At 38.7% G+C, this 13,516-nt stretch overlaps 1 protein-coding gene across 3 annotated transcripts; it reads left to right on the top strand.

Moving 5' to 3' along the window:
• The first annotated feature begins 2,798 nt into the window (after positions 1 to 2,798).
• On the top strand, positions 2,799 to 11,264 carry GNPDA2 (glucosamine-6-phosphate deaminase 2). Of its 3 annotated transcripts, none has more exons than XM_086611693.1 (7): positions 2,799 to 2,861; positions 4,505 to 4,673; positions 4,970 to 5,067; positions 5,582 to 5,764; positions 6,090 to 6,274; positions 6,373 to 6,547; positions 9,956 to 11,264. In XM_086611693.1, the coding sequence occupies exons 2-7, from the start codon at positions 4,546 to 4,548 to the stop codon at positions 10,012 to 10,014; spliced, it is 828 nt and encodes a 275-aa protein (XP_086467819.1). In that variant the 5' UTR covers positions 2,799 to 2,861; positions 4,505 to 4,545; the 3' UTR covers positions 10,015 to 11,264. The 3 variants fall into 3 exon arrangements, with proteins under 3 accessions (XP_086467819.1, XP_086467818.1, XP_009987143.2); XM_086611692.1 differs by lacking the exon at positions 2,799 to 2,861 and adding an exon at positions 3,004 to 3,352; XM_009988841.2 differs by lacking the exon at positions 2,799 to 2,861 and having other exon boundaries at positions 3,004 to 4,673.
• Positions 11,265 to 13,516: the final 2,252 nt, after the last annotated feature.

Here is a 13,516-nt window from a genome sequence, read left to right as displayed (position 1 = left end):
CTTCTTCTCAGAGTCTTTCCTGCACATCAATGTCCATTTGAGCAATTTTCCTTCGTAGGTCCCAACTTTGGACAGGATCCTTTGTTCTTCAAACTAAAAAGGTGGGAATCTGAAGGAATAGCTACCTTGTTAAAAGACTGGATTCAGCCTAAGTTCAGGCAGCCCTTCTTAGGTAAAACTCGATGCAGCTTGGTTACTATTGAAGTGCATCCAGTTTAAATTCCTGGTCACTTAAACACAGGTTTAAAAAAAGCAGCACAAAAGCCACCTGATCATAGCAGATATATAAAAATCAGATCACCATGACTAGATTAAATTAATTAATACTCAATGGAAGGAGCCATTAAGAAAAAAAAAAGGGGGAAATTTATCACAGAAATACAGCTTCCAGAAGCAACAGAAAGACACCGGGATTTTAAATACTACAACTGAGATTTTAAGAAATCTCTAGTCATGCTACTCAATGAAACCTAATGAGGAATTAAGACTTTGCCTAATTGCTAGCAACAACATTCAGTTCATATAGAGCATTTAGCATCTGCTACTAATTAGAAAGGAAAATCTGAAGAATGACTTGGGAACAATCATACCCTATGCATTAGCATACTAACAAGGAGAGGCAGAATTGGATATGCTCACAAAAGACAGGGAATTTGCCTGAGAGTATGTCTAATAGAAGCAGTTGATAATATTGCCAAGTTTGCTGAAAGACGACAGAAGGTTGTTCAGAATTTAGAGGCAGCAGGAAAAAGTGTAAGAAGTTCCACTGAGCGTACATCACATATTCTCTGACCTCCTGGAGAATATGCAACATGGGGGTCTATTATCTGAGTTTTTAGAGTTTTTCATTAGTGAGGAACAAAGTGAATTTTCAAGTTGTGGAAACTAACAGAACTTGTGTGAAAGACCTCAGTTTCCTACAACAACTTCACATGAAGGGTGATGAACAAAGCCAATGGACTATGGTAGGATAAAGAATATATGGTAGGGTTACATCTACAGGGTAGAGCTAGGAATGGGATCAGAGGTGGGAAGCCTGACTGTTCTGTCAAGGGAAAAGAGGATAATGTAAATGGCTGTTCTTGCTGTACCATCCGTTCTGGCATGCTCCACGCTCACTTTGTCGAGGTAGCAAGTGTACACTAGAGTAAAAATCCTCATAAACAACTGACCAGCCTGAGATCAGGTAGCTAGTAAAAATTTTAGGGAAGCAGAGAATCCTCTTGTTGCTATCTTCAGTGCCACATACAAGCTGGCAACACTAAGGACGCAAATAAAATGAATAGACAATCCTAGCAGGATACCAGGGAGCTGATGAAGAGAAAAGCATGTATGGACACTTGACCCTGAGAAAATAATTAACATCTTACATTGAGCTTACATTTCAGACAATAGTGCTCACCAGAGGAAGAAAAGGACCTTGCCTACAATTCTGGGGATGTGATTTCAGGCTTATAGGCACCTGGGTATGTAGTAATACCAAGGACATACGTTAACTAGTCTGCTATACGCAGTAGTTTACCACTGAAGTGTTACACATGGTTCATACAGGCAAGAGAAAAAGACTGGAAATCTAGAGGCACAACTTACATTGCTACATAGGAACTGAAAATCACCACCTCCACTACAGCGTACTCCGAAACAATGACAGCAGCAGAGGTTCAGAGTATGACTCAAGAAATCATGCAAGAGAAAATATTATTCTGGTAAAATTTCTGAGATAAAGACTTCACAGGAGAAACGAGAATGAGCTAAATCAAGTTGCTTATATTTGAAATTTAAATTAAAAAGACAACACAGGTTTTGAAACAAAAGGATATTTATATTGGTTGTCTGCTAAACCCCAGAGACTCCAGTAAGGCTTTTCCTGATTTTTCCTCAGGAGCTTGCAAAGGTACTTTTCATGCCCTTGGCAAAGCGTTACTCAGTCTTTCTAAACTACCTTGCAGTAGTTCTAGTCAGGATACCAGAAAATGTATTGTTGTGTTCATGTCAGTATGGCTGCCTATTTTTTAATTTCCACCCGCCCCTCTTAGCTTCTCTCCCACTAGCCTTCAATTATGTTCTTCCTCAGTCATACTCCTGCCCAGTAGACAGTTTTATCCTGGTCTTCTAATACGCTGAGATCTCAGTGAAGCCTACAGCATGTGCATACATCCCCCTCCTGAATTCTGCAGTAGTATTTTTAAAGAGCATTAACCCTTTCCCAACCAGCAAAATCTGTCACACCATAGCATCTAGATTATAACCTAGCTAAACCTATAAAGTTACTTGACAGTTTCTAAAGAAAAAAAAAAAAAGATGCTTTATTTAATATTTTTGCAATAACTAGGAACAGTCTCTTTTGTAGCCACTTCAAGCAAACGCCTGGGTTAATGAGGGACCCTTCTCATTAAGATCACAGTGCATCACCTGCTCCCCCGAAACCAGGGCTCCAGGAAAAGGCCTCGCCCAGAAGCACCGCCCCGGTGCACCCCACAGAGCAGCAGCCCAGCGCTCTGGCAGCAGTCTGCACCCGCCCCAGGCCACCGGCAGCCTCCTGAGCTCTCCCCTGAGGTCAGGCACCGCCTTGGCTCCTGCCCCGCTCCTGCAAACGCCCTTTCCGACCCACACCCCCGCGCAAGAGCTGCTCATGCCCCCAGGAGCGCAGCCCCCACGGCCTCAACATCCCGCCTCCGACCGCCGCCGCCCGCGCATGCGCGGCCCCGCCGCTCGCCAGGCCGTTTCCGCTCCTCGCCAGGCGCTTCCGGGCTGCGCGCCGGCGGCCGTCAGCGGCGGGGCGGTGGGTGCTGCGGGAGGCTGCGGCCGGCGCGGGTCCCCGTCCCCCGGTTGTGCTTGTGACTGCGGCGGGCTCCGCCGGGGTGAGTGGGGCCGGGCGGCGTGAGCTCGTGGGCGGGGCGGAGCGGGGCCGGGCCCCGCTGCTGCGGGTGCGGCGGTGCCCGAAGGCCCGGAGGGCGGAGTGGGGGGGCGGCCGGGCCGGGGCCGGGGCCGCCTGGCGGGGTGAGAGGCAGGCGCTGCGCTGGTGGGATGGAGATGGTCCGGCAGTAGATCTCTGCCTCTAACGATGTAGCTGTACTAGTGTCCCCATCCCATCCGTGTCCTTGCCGTCTCCCCTCCCCAGGAAAAAAAAAAAGTGCCCCCAGCCGAAAATCCGCGGTCGTTCTGGCCCCTCTTTGCGAGCCGCTCCTCTGTCTCGTAGAGAGCGTCACCATGTTGTCTGGGTAGATTTATTAAAGCTTGGTGAGGCTGACCTGAAGCAGCAGGATCGCCTTCCGGTGGCCTGTTTTTCTGTCCTCCTCGAGGAAGTGTGTTAACTTTTCGGTACCTATGGAATAGCCTTTCTTCTACAAAGGTGAGTTGGGCTTGTCATAGTTTTGCGGTCCGGGGAGACCAAACAGCAGAGTCAGCAAAAGGTGGTGTCCATTTTCCTCCTCGTTTACTGTGAAGAACGCGTTACCCCGTTAACAACTACTGCAGCTTAATCCATGTTTCTTCTGAGCCTGGCCTCTCGTTTTGGGTTAACTAAGAGCAGTGTGTGCTAGTGGTGCTTTGGCACTTCGTTGGCCTTGGGCTTCTGCAGCTGTGTTGTTTTCTGCCTAATACCAAGCACACTCAGACCTGGGAAGAGGAGACTAATATATTACAACTACCTAAAGCGCCTCAGTCTTTGTGATAATTGCCTGACTCTCTTAAGCAGAAACTCAGAGAAAAATGTCTTTTACTTGAATGCAAGAGATGCCCATGTAGTTTTAACAGACAAACTTGTTATCCAGATACTCATCTTAATAGTTGATATGGTTGTACTCAAAATCAGAGCTTATAAAGAATGGCTGACTGACTTCTGTTTAAAGTTATGTTGAAAAGAAAAAATGTGACCTCGTAGATATTTGAAACCTTTACATTTCACAGGAAAAAATATCTCTAATGCTTTAACATTTTTTTTGCAGATTAATAAGCTTACTGAAGCATTGTTATGGAGTTAGAATGGGAGTGAAAGGAGTTTTAATTGTTTACTTCCAATTACCTATTTTAACTATAGAAGCATGATGTTATTCTGGGCCTTGTTTTTGAAATCTTAGACGTTCAGTTGGTAATAAGAAACAGGAGTTAATCCCTATGTTTGTTTATTTATTTGTTTGCTTTTATTTCAATTACAGTCTTTCCTCTTTTCTGACAGTAACAACTAAGCAAAAGATCGAAGTTCAAAATGGTTTGTTCTCATTTCGTTTTAGCTTTTTCCTACAAGTAACTTTAAATTAGTTTGTGAACTTTAATAACTGCTTTGACTGTAATATACCGCTTGAATTCTGTAGCTTCTCTTTTGATTGTCCAACAGTCCAGCTTGAGCTAGGTCTGCAAGAGTGCAATAGGCTTATGCAAGTAAAATATCCTTTATTTAGCACTATATGTCATCAGTATAAAAGGTCATTTTTTCATCTCTTCTATGAGAGTTTCACAGCTGTTCACGTGGTGCTTATTTTTATAACTTTGACGTTTTCTCCAGGTTTAAATTTTATTTTATTGTACAAGTTCCTCACTGCCATAATGAGGCTAGTAATTCTTGAAGATTATGATCAGGCTAGTGAATGGGCAGCAAAATACATCTGTAATCGTATTATCCAATTCAAGCCAAGTCAAGGAAGATATTTCACGCTTGGTCTACCAACAGGCAAGTTTTATTCAAAGTCTATGTAAATTACTAAACCTAGAACTATTTTTTGTATCATTGCTAACAAATACGGTGTTTAAAGAACACAAGTATATTTTTGGTAATACTCCAACATATTTCTACTTAAATATGAATTTGATTTGTGTAAAAAGTTGTGGTAAGGTTTGAGAAGCTGAGAAATACCAGATTTCTTTTATGCTGAAAAGCATTGTAGCAAAATCTGACTATGAATAGATTTAAATACACTGAAAATGTTGTGCAGATACATAAAGCAATAGAAAAACTTTATTTGACAGGCAGTACGCCTTTGGGATGCTACAAAAAGCTGATAGAATATCACAAGAATGGAGATCTCTCTTTCAAATATGTAAAGACTTTCAACATGGATGAATATGTAGGTAAGATGTGCTAATTGTGTGAGAACACACTATACTGATATTTTTTTTTCCTTTATTAAAACTGTTAAATACGTGACAAAGCACAAGATCAGTGTGTTACGTTTGTACTTTGAAGTTAGACTTATGTACATGTGGTCATCTTAAGCATTTTTCTCTAGTCCTTTATCCCCAGAAATGAAAATAATAAACTAGTCCTGGTGGATCTCAGGCTAAATTGAGTGCTGGTAAACTACTTTACAATGCTTCTGTAAAAAGTATGTTGTCAGATGGTATTGTGAGTGCATTTCTTTTAAGACTTTACACTCCTTGTGATAGGATGTTTGTGAAGGAAGCGTACACCATTTACCTCGTGCATGCCAACAGGAAATTTTTCTTAATATAATTTCAAATTCTGCTTTATCTGACTTCTTACTTAGGTTTGTCTTGCATGCCCTACATTGGTTACACATGGACTAGAATTAAGGCTGTTTGGTTAGTTCTTGTAATATGTTAACTTCACTCTAAATTATTTCAGGGCTTCCCAGAAATCATCCAGAGAGCTATCATTCCTATATGTGGAACAACTTCTTTAAACATATTGACATAGATCCAAATAACGCTCATATCCTTGATGGGAATGCTCCAGACTTACAGGCAGAATGTGATGCATTCGAAAAGAAAATTGAAGAGGCAGGGGGAATTGATCTGTTTGTTGGAGGTATGAGGAAATGCTCTGTGGTTAGTTATTACTCAAACAAATACACCGACTCTTTACTCGCTGTTTTCACAACTTGCCTAACTCACTTTTTTCAATTATGGTATTACAAAGTTCTGTGACTAACAAAGAATCAGTATCAAAACAGAATGATTGGTGTCCAAGTTTCTAATAACTTAATTTCAAGTAAATTTTGAATGCTTTTTATTGAAAATGGAGAACCAGAATGAAAGAATGAGTCCTAAAACTTTTTTATTCATTTACGATGTTTGAGGTTATTTGTTGACTCGCAGGTCTGGAATGATTTACTTTTTTTAACTTTGAAAAGGCATTGGTCCAGATGGCCACATTGCATTCAATGAACCCGGATCAAGTTTGTCTTCAAGAACAAGATTAAAGACTTTAGCAATGGACACCATTTTGGCAAATGCTAAATACTTTGATGGAGACTTATCTAAAGTACCAACTATGGCGCTAACAGTTGGTGTGGGTACAGTGATGGATGCTAGAGAAGTAAGAACTCATTTAGTTCTAGTTGCATGTGTCTGTTTTCAAAGCTAGTTGGTACTGATACTGGGATTGAAAGTAAAGAGACCTTTTTTTTTTTGCAGGTAATGATTCTTATAACAGGTGCACATAAGGCTTTTGCGTTGTACAAAGCAATTGAAGAAGGAGTCAATCATATGTGGACAGTTTCTGCTTTTCAGCAACATCCTCGTACTATCTTTGTGTGTGATGAAGATGCTACTTTAGAACTAAGAGTTAAAACTGTGAAGTACTTTAAAGGTGAGCACTGAATCAGAGGTTACATGTAATTAAAAAAAAAAAAAATTATATTATATCTGAGGCTTCCAACACCTTACAGTAGCTAAAGTATAATGTTATATATTCAAAATACTTAATGTTAACTTATTCCTTGTGAATGGAAAAGTGCTAGGAGACATAACTTTTGTTCCTTACATTCCAGACAAATCTACTTTGGGAAAATAATTCCTTGCTTCCAATCTGAAATGAGGGTTTAGTAATCTTCATCTGTATGTAAAAGAGCAGCAGTCTGGTGCTCCAGTATACTAGTCTTAAATATACTGGAAAGTTTCACTTAAAGAAAACCTGATGCATTTATTAATCCCGATGTATTTTCGTGCTGCTTTTGCCGTGTGCTGTAATGTGCTGTCTAGTACACTTGAACTGTGTGATATAGACTTCAAAGCCACCTGAGGAAACTTTTCATGCAGTGCAATTAGTGTAACAGTCTATACTGACATTTAATACATGGCAGCCTTTTACTGTGCTCTTCATATTTGTAGTAGGTATATTGAGGCAAGCTTAAAGTAAACCGGGATTTCATTATAGTTATTGAGTGTTCCTAGATGTGAAGTCTGTTTCACTGAGACTGTAGAAGCTGAGAAAAGTAGTTTTCTTCTAACTATATTAGCACACCAAGTGCAATTGTGTAAATCGCACTAACATGGATACTTGCAGTAGTTGGGGCATCTGAGATCAAGGTTGTAATTTATAAAATTATTTTTTTAGAGCATTACATTATATCACCAGTGTCCATATATGTATTAGATTGCAATTCTGGCATTCACATGATTTTTATCCTGATATCATTTGTGGCCAACTTGCTAATTTTGGATTTTTTTCAGTATGCAGTTCTCCCCTATGTATTAGGGGGGTGGGGAGGTGTTAGTCTTTACCTATATGACCGCTAGATAGTACTTACTGTTGTTTTCAAAGATGAACTTCATTAACTGCTTGGTTAAAACAAAAGCTTTGCTTGGGAAAGATATAAACCTAATGTAGAATTATTGGTATGAATGATGCTGAACATTGCCTTAAAAAATCAAGGGCTACAGTATCTGAATGTGTGCTGTTGTGTCACACTGTATTTAACTACCCTGTAATACAGAGCAATAGAATCTTAAAAAGATTGTTTACTTTAAACTTGCTTAATTTTACCTGTTCTCAAATCAGTGAGATTTTTCCCCTTTAAAATGGAGGAGAAATCAGTGTGGGTCAAATTTGGAATTATTTCTGAATCTTGATCTTCAGGTTAGACTTCTTAGGAGGCTGGGTATTTCTTAATGACTGCTAATAATGGCAGCTATTTACTGTGATTTTTCGTCATTTAAAAAATGTCAAGGTACTATATGAAACTTCAGATCTTTTTGATAATCAAGTACCACATTGGCTGGTAACTAGAATAACTCTTACTCCCTTTTACTTTTTTCCTAACTTTATGAAAAATCTATTAGATGCTAAAATTATCAAGTGTACTTAAATGTTCTTATTGGAAAAGGAAGGGTAACTTTCTTGAAGAATGAAGCGGAAAATGACTTTTGAATTTACAAATTAGTCTGCAGCTAAATTAATTCAGGATAGTTTTTCCATACTTGTGCATGCTCTTCTTAAAACTGTGTGCAGAAATCTATTTATGCAAAGCATACTTGATTATACAGTGAGACTTTTCTTTGAAATAATTGGTTTGGCATCTATGAAGTAAGAACCCTACATACCTTTAAAAAAAGCTTTTTTTTTCCTAACTGTTTTTCTTGAAACAATTTCACTAACAGAATTTAAATCCTTCACTAAATATGGCAAAGGCAATACTTCGTAAGCATTTTTCATGCCTCTAGGAAGTGGGTAATTATCTCCTTTTCATTTCCCTTTTTTATAACAGAAAAACACTGGTAGGAAGTGAAATACTTTAAAGTTCAAAAGGTGGTTCTAGTTTGAGTAGTGTGCACAGCTGTTACTCTCTCAGTACAAATGGCTTTTGTATCATATGTATACTTAATGTTTTCTCACTTACTGTTAAAACTCCCCCCAAAAAAAAAAAAAAATTAAGCTTGCGCTTTCCCATGTACATCAACCCAATAGCTACTTTTCATGAAATCTAAAACTGTTTTCTTTATGTTGCCTTCTAAGGTTGGTTTGGGTTGGGTTTTTGTTTTTGTTTTTTTCACAAATATCTGAAGCAAGTTGTTACCTCTAGAGACAATATGAGCAGGGTTCTTGAGTCAGCTATAGGTATATTGGCTGTTTAGTGTGGCTGAATGTGTCATTAAGTGGAGAAGGAAATAGTAACATCTACATTTTATATTAAATAATCACACTAATTAGAAATAGATGCTGCATAAAATGCCTTTTGTTGTAGTCACCTACAGAAACGGCCTCCCATTGTATAGTTATTCAAATTTCATGTTGCTGCAGTGGCACTAACTTTGTCACCAGATGCATCATGTAGCAAAGGTATTTGAATATTCTTTGCCATAGATAATCACTAAAATGTGCACTGTCAGACTTCTTTCATGGTTTTTAAGAATTTTTTTCTACTTTTAATGTTGCATATTACTTAAATTTGTAACTTTAGAAGTTGATCTTTAGTTTGGTGCTAAAATGGACTTTTACTTTGCAAATTGTGAACACTGCTCAGTTACTGTTTTTAGTCCTTAAGGTGAAATGAGGTTAAAAATGTACTGGTGACTGAATGTCATACGTACCTAGATGTAGGTAACATTTTTACTGAGTTGTAATAAAATAAAGAAATCAGGACTTTTTTTTTTATTACTCTTCTCTTCAGCATTTCTCAAATTAAAGTGTCTGAACAGGAAAAAAAAAAATGCTTCCCTATTCACAGCTATGGATGACTTGTATATGACCAAAAATCCCCGGTTAGAATAGAAAGCAGTTGAATTACTGAAGTTCTGAATCTGCACTAACAGTCTGGATAATTTTGGTTTGGTTTTGCCTGTCTACAAAGACAGTAATACTGCAGTGCCAGCACATTGCAATTCAAGCTGTAAAAGGTATCAGTATGTGTACATCTGATTTTTATGACAAATTGCACTATGAGGGAATTTTTAATAGAAAAGAAAGATGGATGGATCTCATGTATTCGATTAATTTGGAAGTATTCCAGATCTGCTTTTTGACAGGTCTATTATCAGAACTGTCTCATCCTTGCTTGCTTTATACTGAAGATGTCAATAGTATTCAAGTGATACAGGAATATATATGCTGTCTTTAACTTCTGATTTTAAGCTACTTCATATAGCCATCATTATTCTTTCCAGTGAACTATTTAAAATGTATACTTTTGAAGTAAACTCCAAATAAAAATGTGGCTAGAGAGACATGTTGAAAAAGTATAACTAATGTAAAGCTGGCGTTGTTGCTTTCCCCCCCAAGGTTTAATGCATGTGCACAATAAGCTTGTGGACCCACTGTACAGTATGAAAGAAAACTGAAAGAAGAAGTGAAGAGGAACTCCATGTGGGTCAACAGCAACAGTTTTAGGTAGCAGATGAATTCACTGCTATGCAATATGCTGAAAACTGTTTAAAATGGGGAATCCTAGGTACTGTATTTTTTTTAAAAGGTCCAATATCTGTACATTGACATTCCATCTGTTTGCTGTGTTGTGCATTTTGCTTTAACATTGGAGCTCTGTTGTTGGCTGGTACATAACTAAATGAACAGAACAAACCTATGCGAGACTGCATGTTTTGTCGGGGTGGGGAAAGCAGAGCACATATTCTAGCACAGCAATGTAATGCATCTATCTGCCTTGTGTTAGAGAAAATTATATTTAATTTCCTGGAATTTGTAGTTTTGGGCTTGATTAGTGTAACTACGTTTTGCATTTGTGTCTCCAGGCAGAATGGTTTTGGCCTTTGTCAATACTACGGACTTGTAATAGTTGTACAATTTCTACTATGAAATGTTCTGTTTACATATATCTAATGTACACTGAGCTTTTGCACTTGGTTGCCTTAAATTTATCTTAAACAGTTTTTGGGCATCTCAAGTCCTGCTGTACAATTCAGGCAAATAAAAAAATACAAAAACAGTGCCTAAAAATGCGCCAAACTCTTGAAAGTTATAACTTATTCCACAGATGAAAATATTAAACTTCTGCCATAGCACTTTTTCCTCTCGTGTATTTCAAATTACTTCACGATTTTTTATATTTTTGGTAATTGAGCTTTATACATAAGGAAAAATCTAAATGTTCCTTTCTGGAGGTTCCTGTTTAACTGTACCATTGATGTTACTATTAAATGCCTGAAAAGAAGTTGATTTACAGGAATATAATGTCTGCAAGTTTAATACATGATCATCTAAAGTCAACTGTTAATCACTTTGCAATAGTTACCTCTCCTTGTATCATTATAAACATTGAGCTGTTAAAAGGAATGTTATTTCCTACTTTGAATATAAGTAAAACTTAAATATAAATCTCTAATTTCAAAATTGTTTTGTTTCTAATATAAATTCTGACATGAATAAATATTTGAGGGTTTCATGGAGAGGTTAGGAATTTTAACTTCCTCCTTAAGAAGAAGGCAGCACAAGAGCTCATAGTTTTAGCGTGTTTTGGGGTTTTTGTGGGAGGAAGGGAGCATGCCTGTATGTCAAATACTTAAACTTTGTTGCACTTTCTCCCAGTAGCTTCAGCAATTTGGCTTTTCACCTACACAGATGATAGGCAGGTAGCCTTTATTACAAACCACATTAATTCCATTTTACAGTTGAGAATATTGGCCCAATAGGCCCAGTGGCTGCACTAACAGGAATTTGGCTGAAATCCCTGGGGTGGAAAAAGCAAAGAGCCCACCCTGTGCACCTGGAAACAGCCTTTCTGAAAGGGACATGGTAGACAGCAAGCTGCAGCAAGGAATGCAGATCAGGTCCAAGGGGCATTACTAGCAGAGGGAGACGTGATCATCCTGCTCTACTTTGTGCTGGGTTAGGCTGTGCCTGGAGCACTGTGTCTAGTTCAAGAAAAACACAGACTGGAGAGAGTCTAATGCAGGGCTACCAAGATGAGCTGGAGAACCTGCTGTATGAGGAGTTGGGTCTTTTCTCTCTGGAGAAAAAGCTTGGGGGAACCTCATCACAGTGTTCTGGTAATGAAAGGGTGACTACAAAGAGGATGGAGGCTGTCTTTTCACAGGGAGCCACAGGGAGAAAGCAAGGGGCAACAGGTATAAGTTGTTCTGGGAAAGGTTTCATTGCAACATAATATCTATGTAAGAACAATCATTCACTAGAACAAACTCCTCAGAGATGAGAGAGAAACTGCTGGAGGCTTTCAAGATGCAATGGGACAAAGTGCTAGTTAATCTCATCTTTCCCATAAAAGGTTGGACAGATGGTCTTTTAAGGTCCCTTCAAACCTGGACTGTTCTATGATCTACTGGAGAGACCTTCTAGCAGCCTTCCAGTATCTGAAGAGGGCCTAAAAGAAAGCTGGAGAGGAACTTTTTTCAAGTGCATGTAGTGATAGGACAAGGGGCAATGGCTTTAAACTGAAAGAGGGTAGATTAAGGTTAAACGTAAGGAAGAAATTTTTTACAATGAGGATGGTGAAACACTGGAACAGGTTGCCCAGAGAAGTTGTGGATGCCTGATCCCTGGATGTGTTCAAGGCCAGATTGGATGAGGCTTTGAGCAACCTGATCTAGTGGAAGGTGTCCCTGCCCATGGCAGGAGGGTTGGAACTAGATGACCTTTGAAGTCCCTTCCAGCCCAGAACATTCTATGATGCTAGGAAATTACAAAAGGGTGGAAGAGTCTGTCTTGAGCAGTGCAGGAAGCCAGGCCTTGTGTTTCACTTCTTAACAGTAGATAGAACAAGCCCAGATTCAAAACAGGCTTTCAAGTTTAAGACTTGCATTTTGAAACATAATGCAACATTGTGAGGGGTGAAAGACTGTGCTGCAGGAGAGTGCTGTCACAGGTAGCACATGACCTAAGAAATGCACGGTTAAGTTCACTGTTCTTAGTCTTCACAGCTAAGTACATAACAAATACTTGTATTAAAAAAAGTCAGACTTAAAATCTTGAATTTAGGTTACTATTAAAGGAATTCAAGCATGTTTTTTATCTTAAATGATCCATCATCTGGCAAAATTAGGAATTCTATTGAGGAAACAATAGAATTTAGGTTCAAGTGGAAGTGGAAATCCATAGCTTTTATATCCTTTTACTTCTAAAAGTTTTTCTTCCTTGCAACTCCTTACTTTTGTTCTTTACTCCAGAGGACCTTTCAGACTTCTGCCAGTACAGCCTTTTTTTGTGTTCTCTCAAGAAATGAAAGACCAGAGAATTGGTCTGTCTTCTCCCTTCAAAACCTTCAGAACATCTGTGAAACGCAGGCCGGTGTAAAAACTGGTACAGTAGTACCCATGCTTGTCAGAGTGGGTCTAAGACTGTTTTGGCCTTTTTCATCAATAGTCTTCATTTGTTCTCTGATTAGCTTCTGTTGTTAAACTTTTTTCTAAGTTATGAATTTTACTGGATGTAGAATTCTACTCTGAGCCCTGCAATTTCAGGATTACTTTTTTTTTGTAATACCACTATAGTTCCTATTATTTCAGTCCTTAAGATACTTCCAGTTGCTTTCTTATGAAATACCAATTCTTCAATGACCATACTTTCCAAACTTGTCAACTACTAAAAATAAGTCAACCTTGTAAGTTCCATTAAGCTTTACCTGCTACCCTGCAGTCCATTGTTAAAATCTAAATGGCAAAGCAAGCGTTTTCAAGTTCCATAAGTCTTAAGTTAGGGTTTCTTGGGTAAACAAGTAAATTCTAACTTAGCCTGGCACAACTACTTCAGCATTTTGTTCTCCTTTTTCTCAGTATGTTTCAAAGGAGGGGTGAGGCAGGAAAGAAAAAAAAAAAGTATTAGACTAGATAGAACCAGCTCATTATAGGTCAAAACCTAATACTTCAGTTACTG

Source organism: Tauraco erythrolophus, chromosome 5 (genome assembly GCF_009769465.1).
Source record: "Tauraco erythrolophus isolate bTauEry1 chromosome 5, bTauEry1.pri, whole genome shotgun sequence".
Taxonomy (NCBI): domain Eukaryota; kingdom Metazoa; phylum Chordata; class Aves; order Musophagiformes; family Musophagidae; genus Tauraco; species Tauraco erythrolophus.
This window is presented reverse-complemented; position numbering and strand designations above follow the sequence as displayed.

Bases quoted from the DNA above. Each gene is read 5' to 3' on its own strand.
- GNPDA2 (XM_009988841.2), top strand. From the start codon at position 4,375: ATGCAAGTAAAATATCCTTTATTTAGCACTATATGTCATCAGTATAAA. The intron at 4,674-4,969 runs GTTTTATTCAAA...TTTGACAGGCAG, and splicing joins CTTGGTCTACCAACAGGCAA to TACGCCTTTGGGATGCTACA. The intron at 6,275-6,372 runs GTAAGAACTCAT...TTTTTTTTGCAG, and splicing joins CAGTGATGGATGCTAGAGAA to GTAATGATTCTTATAACAGG.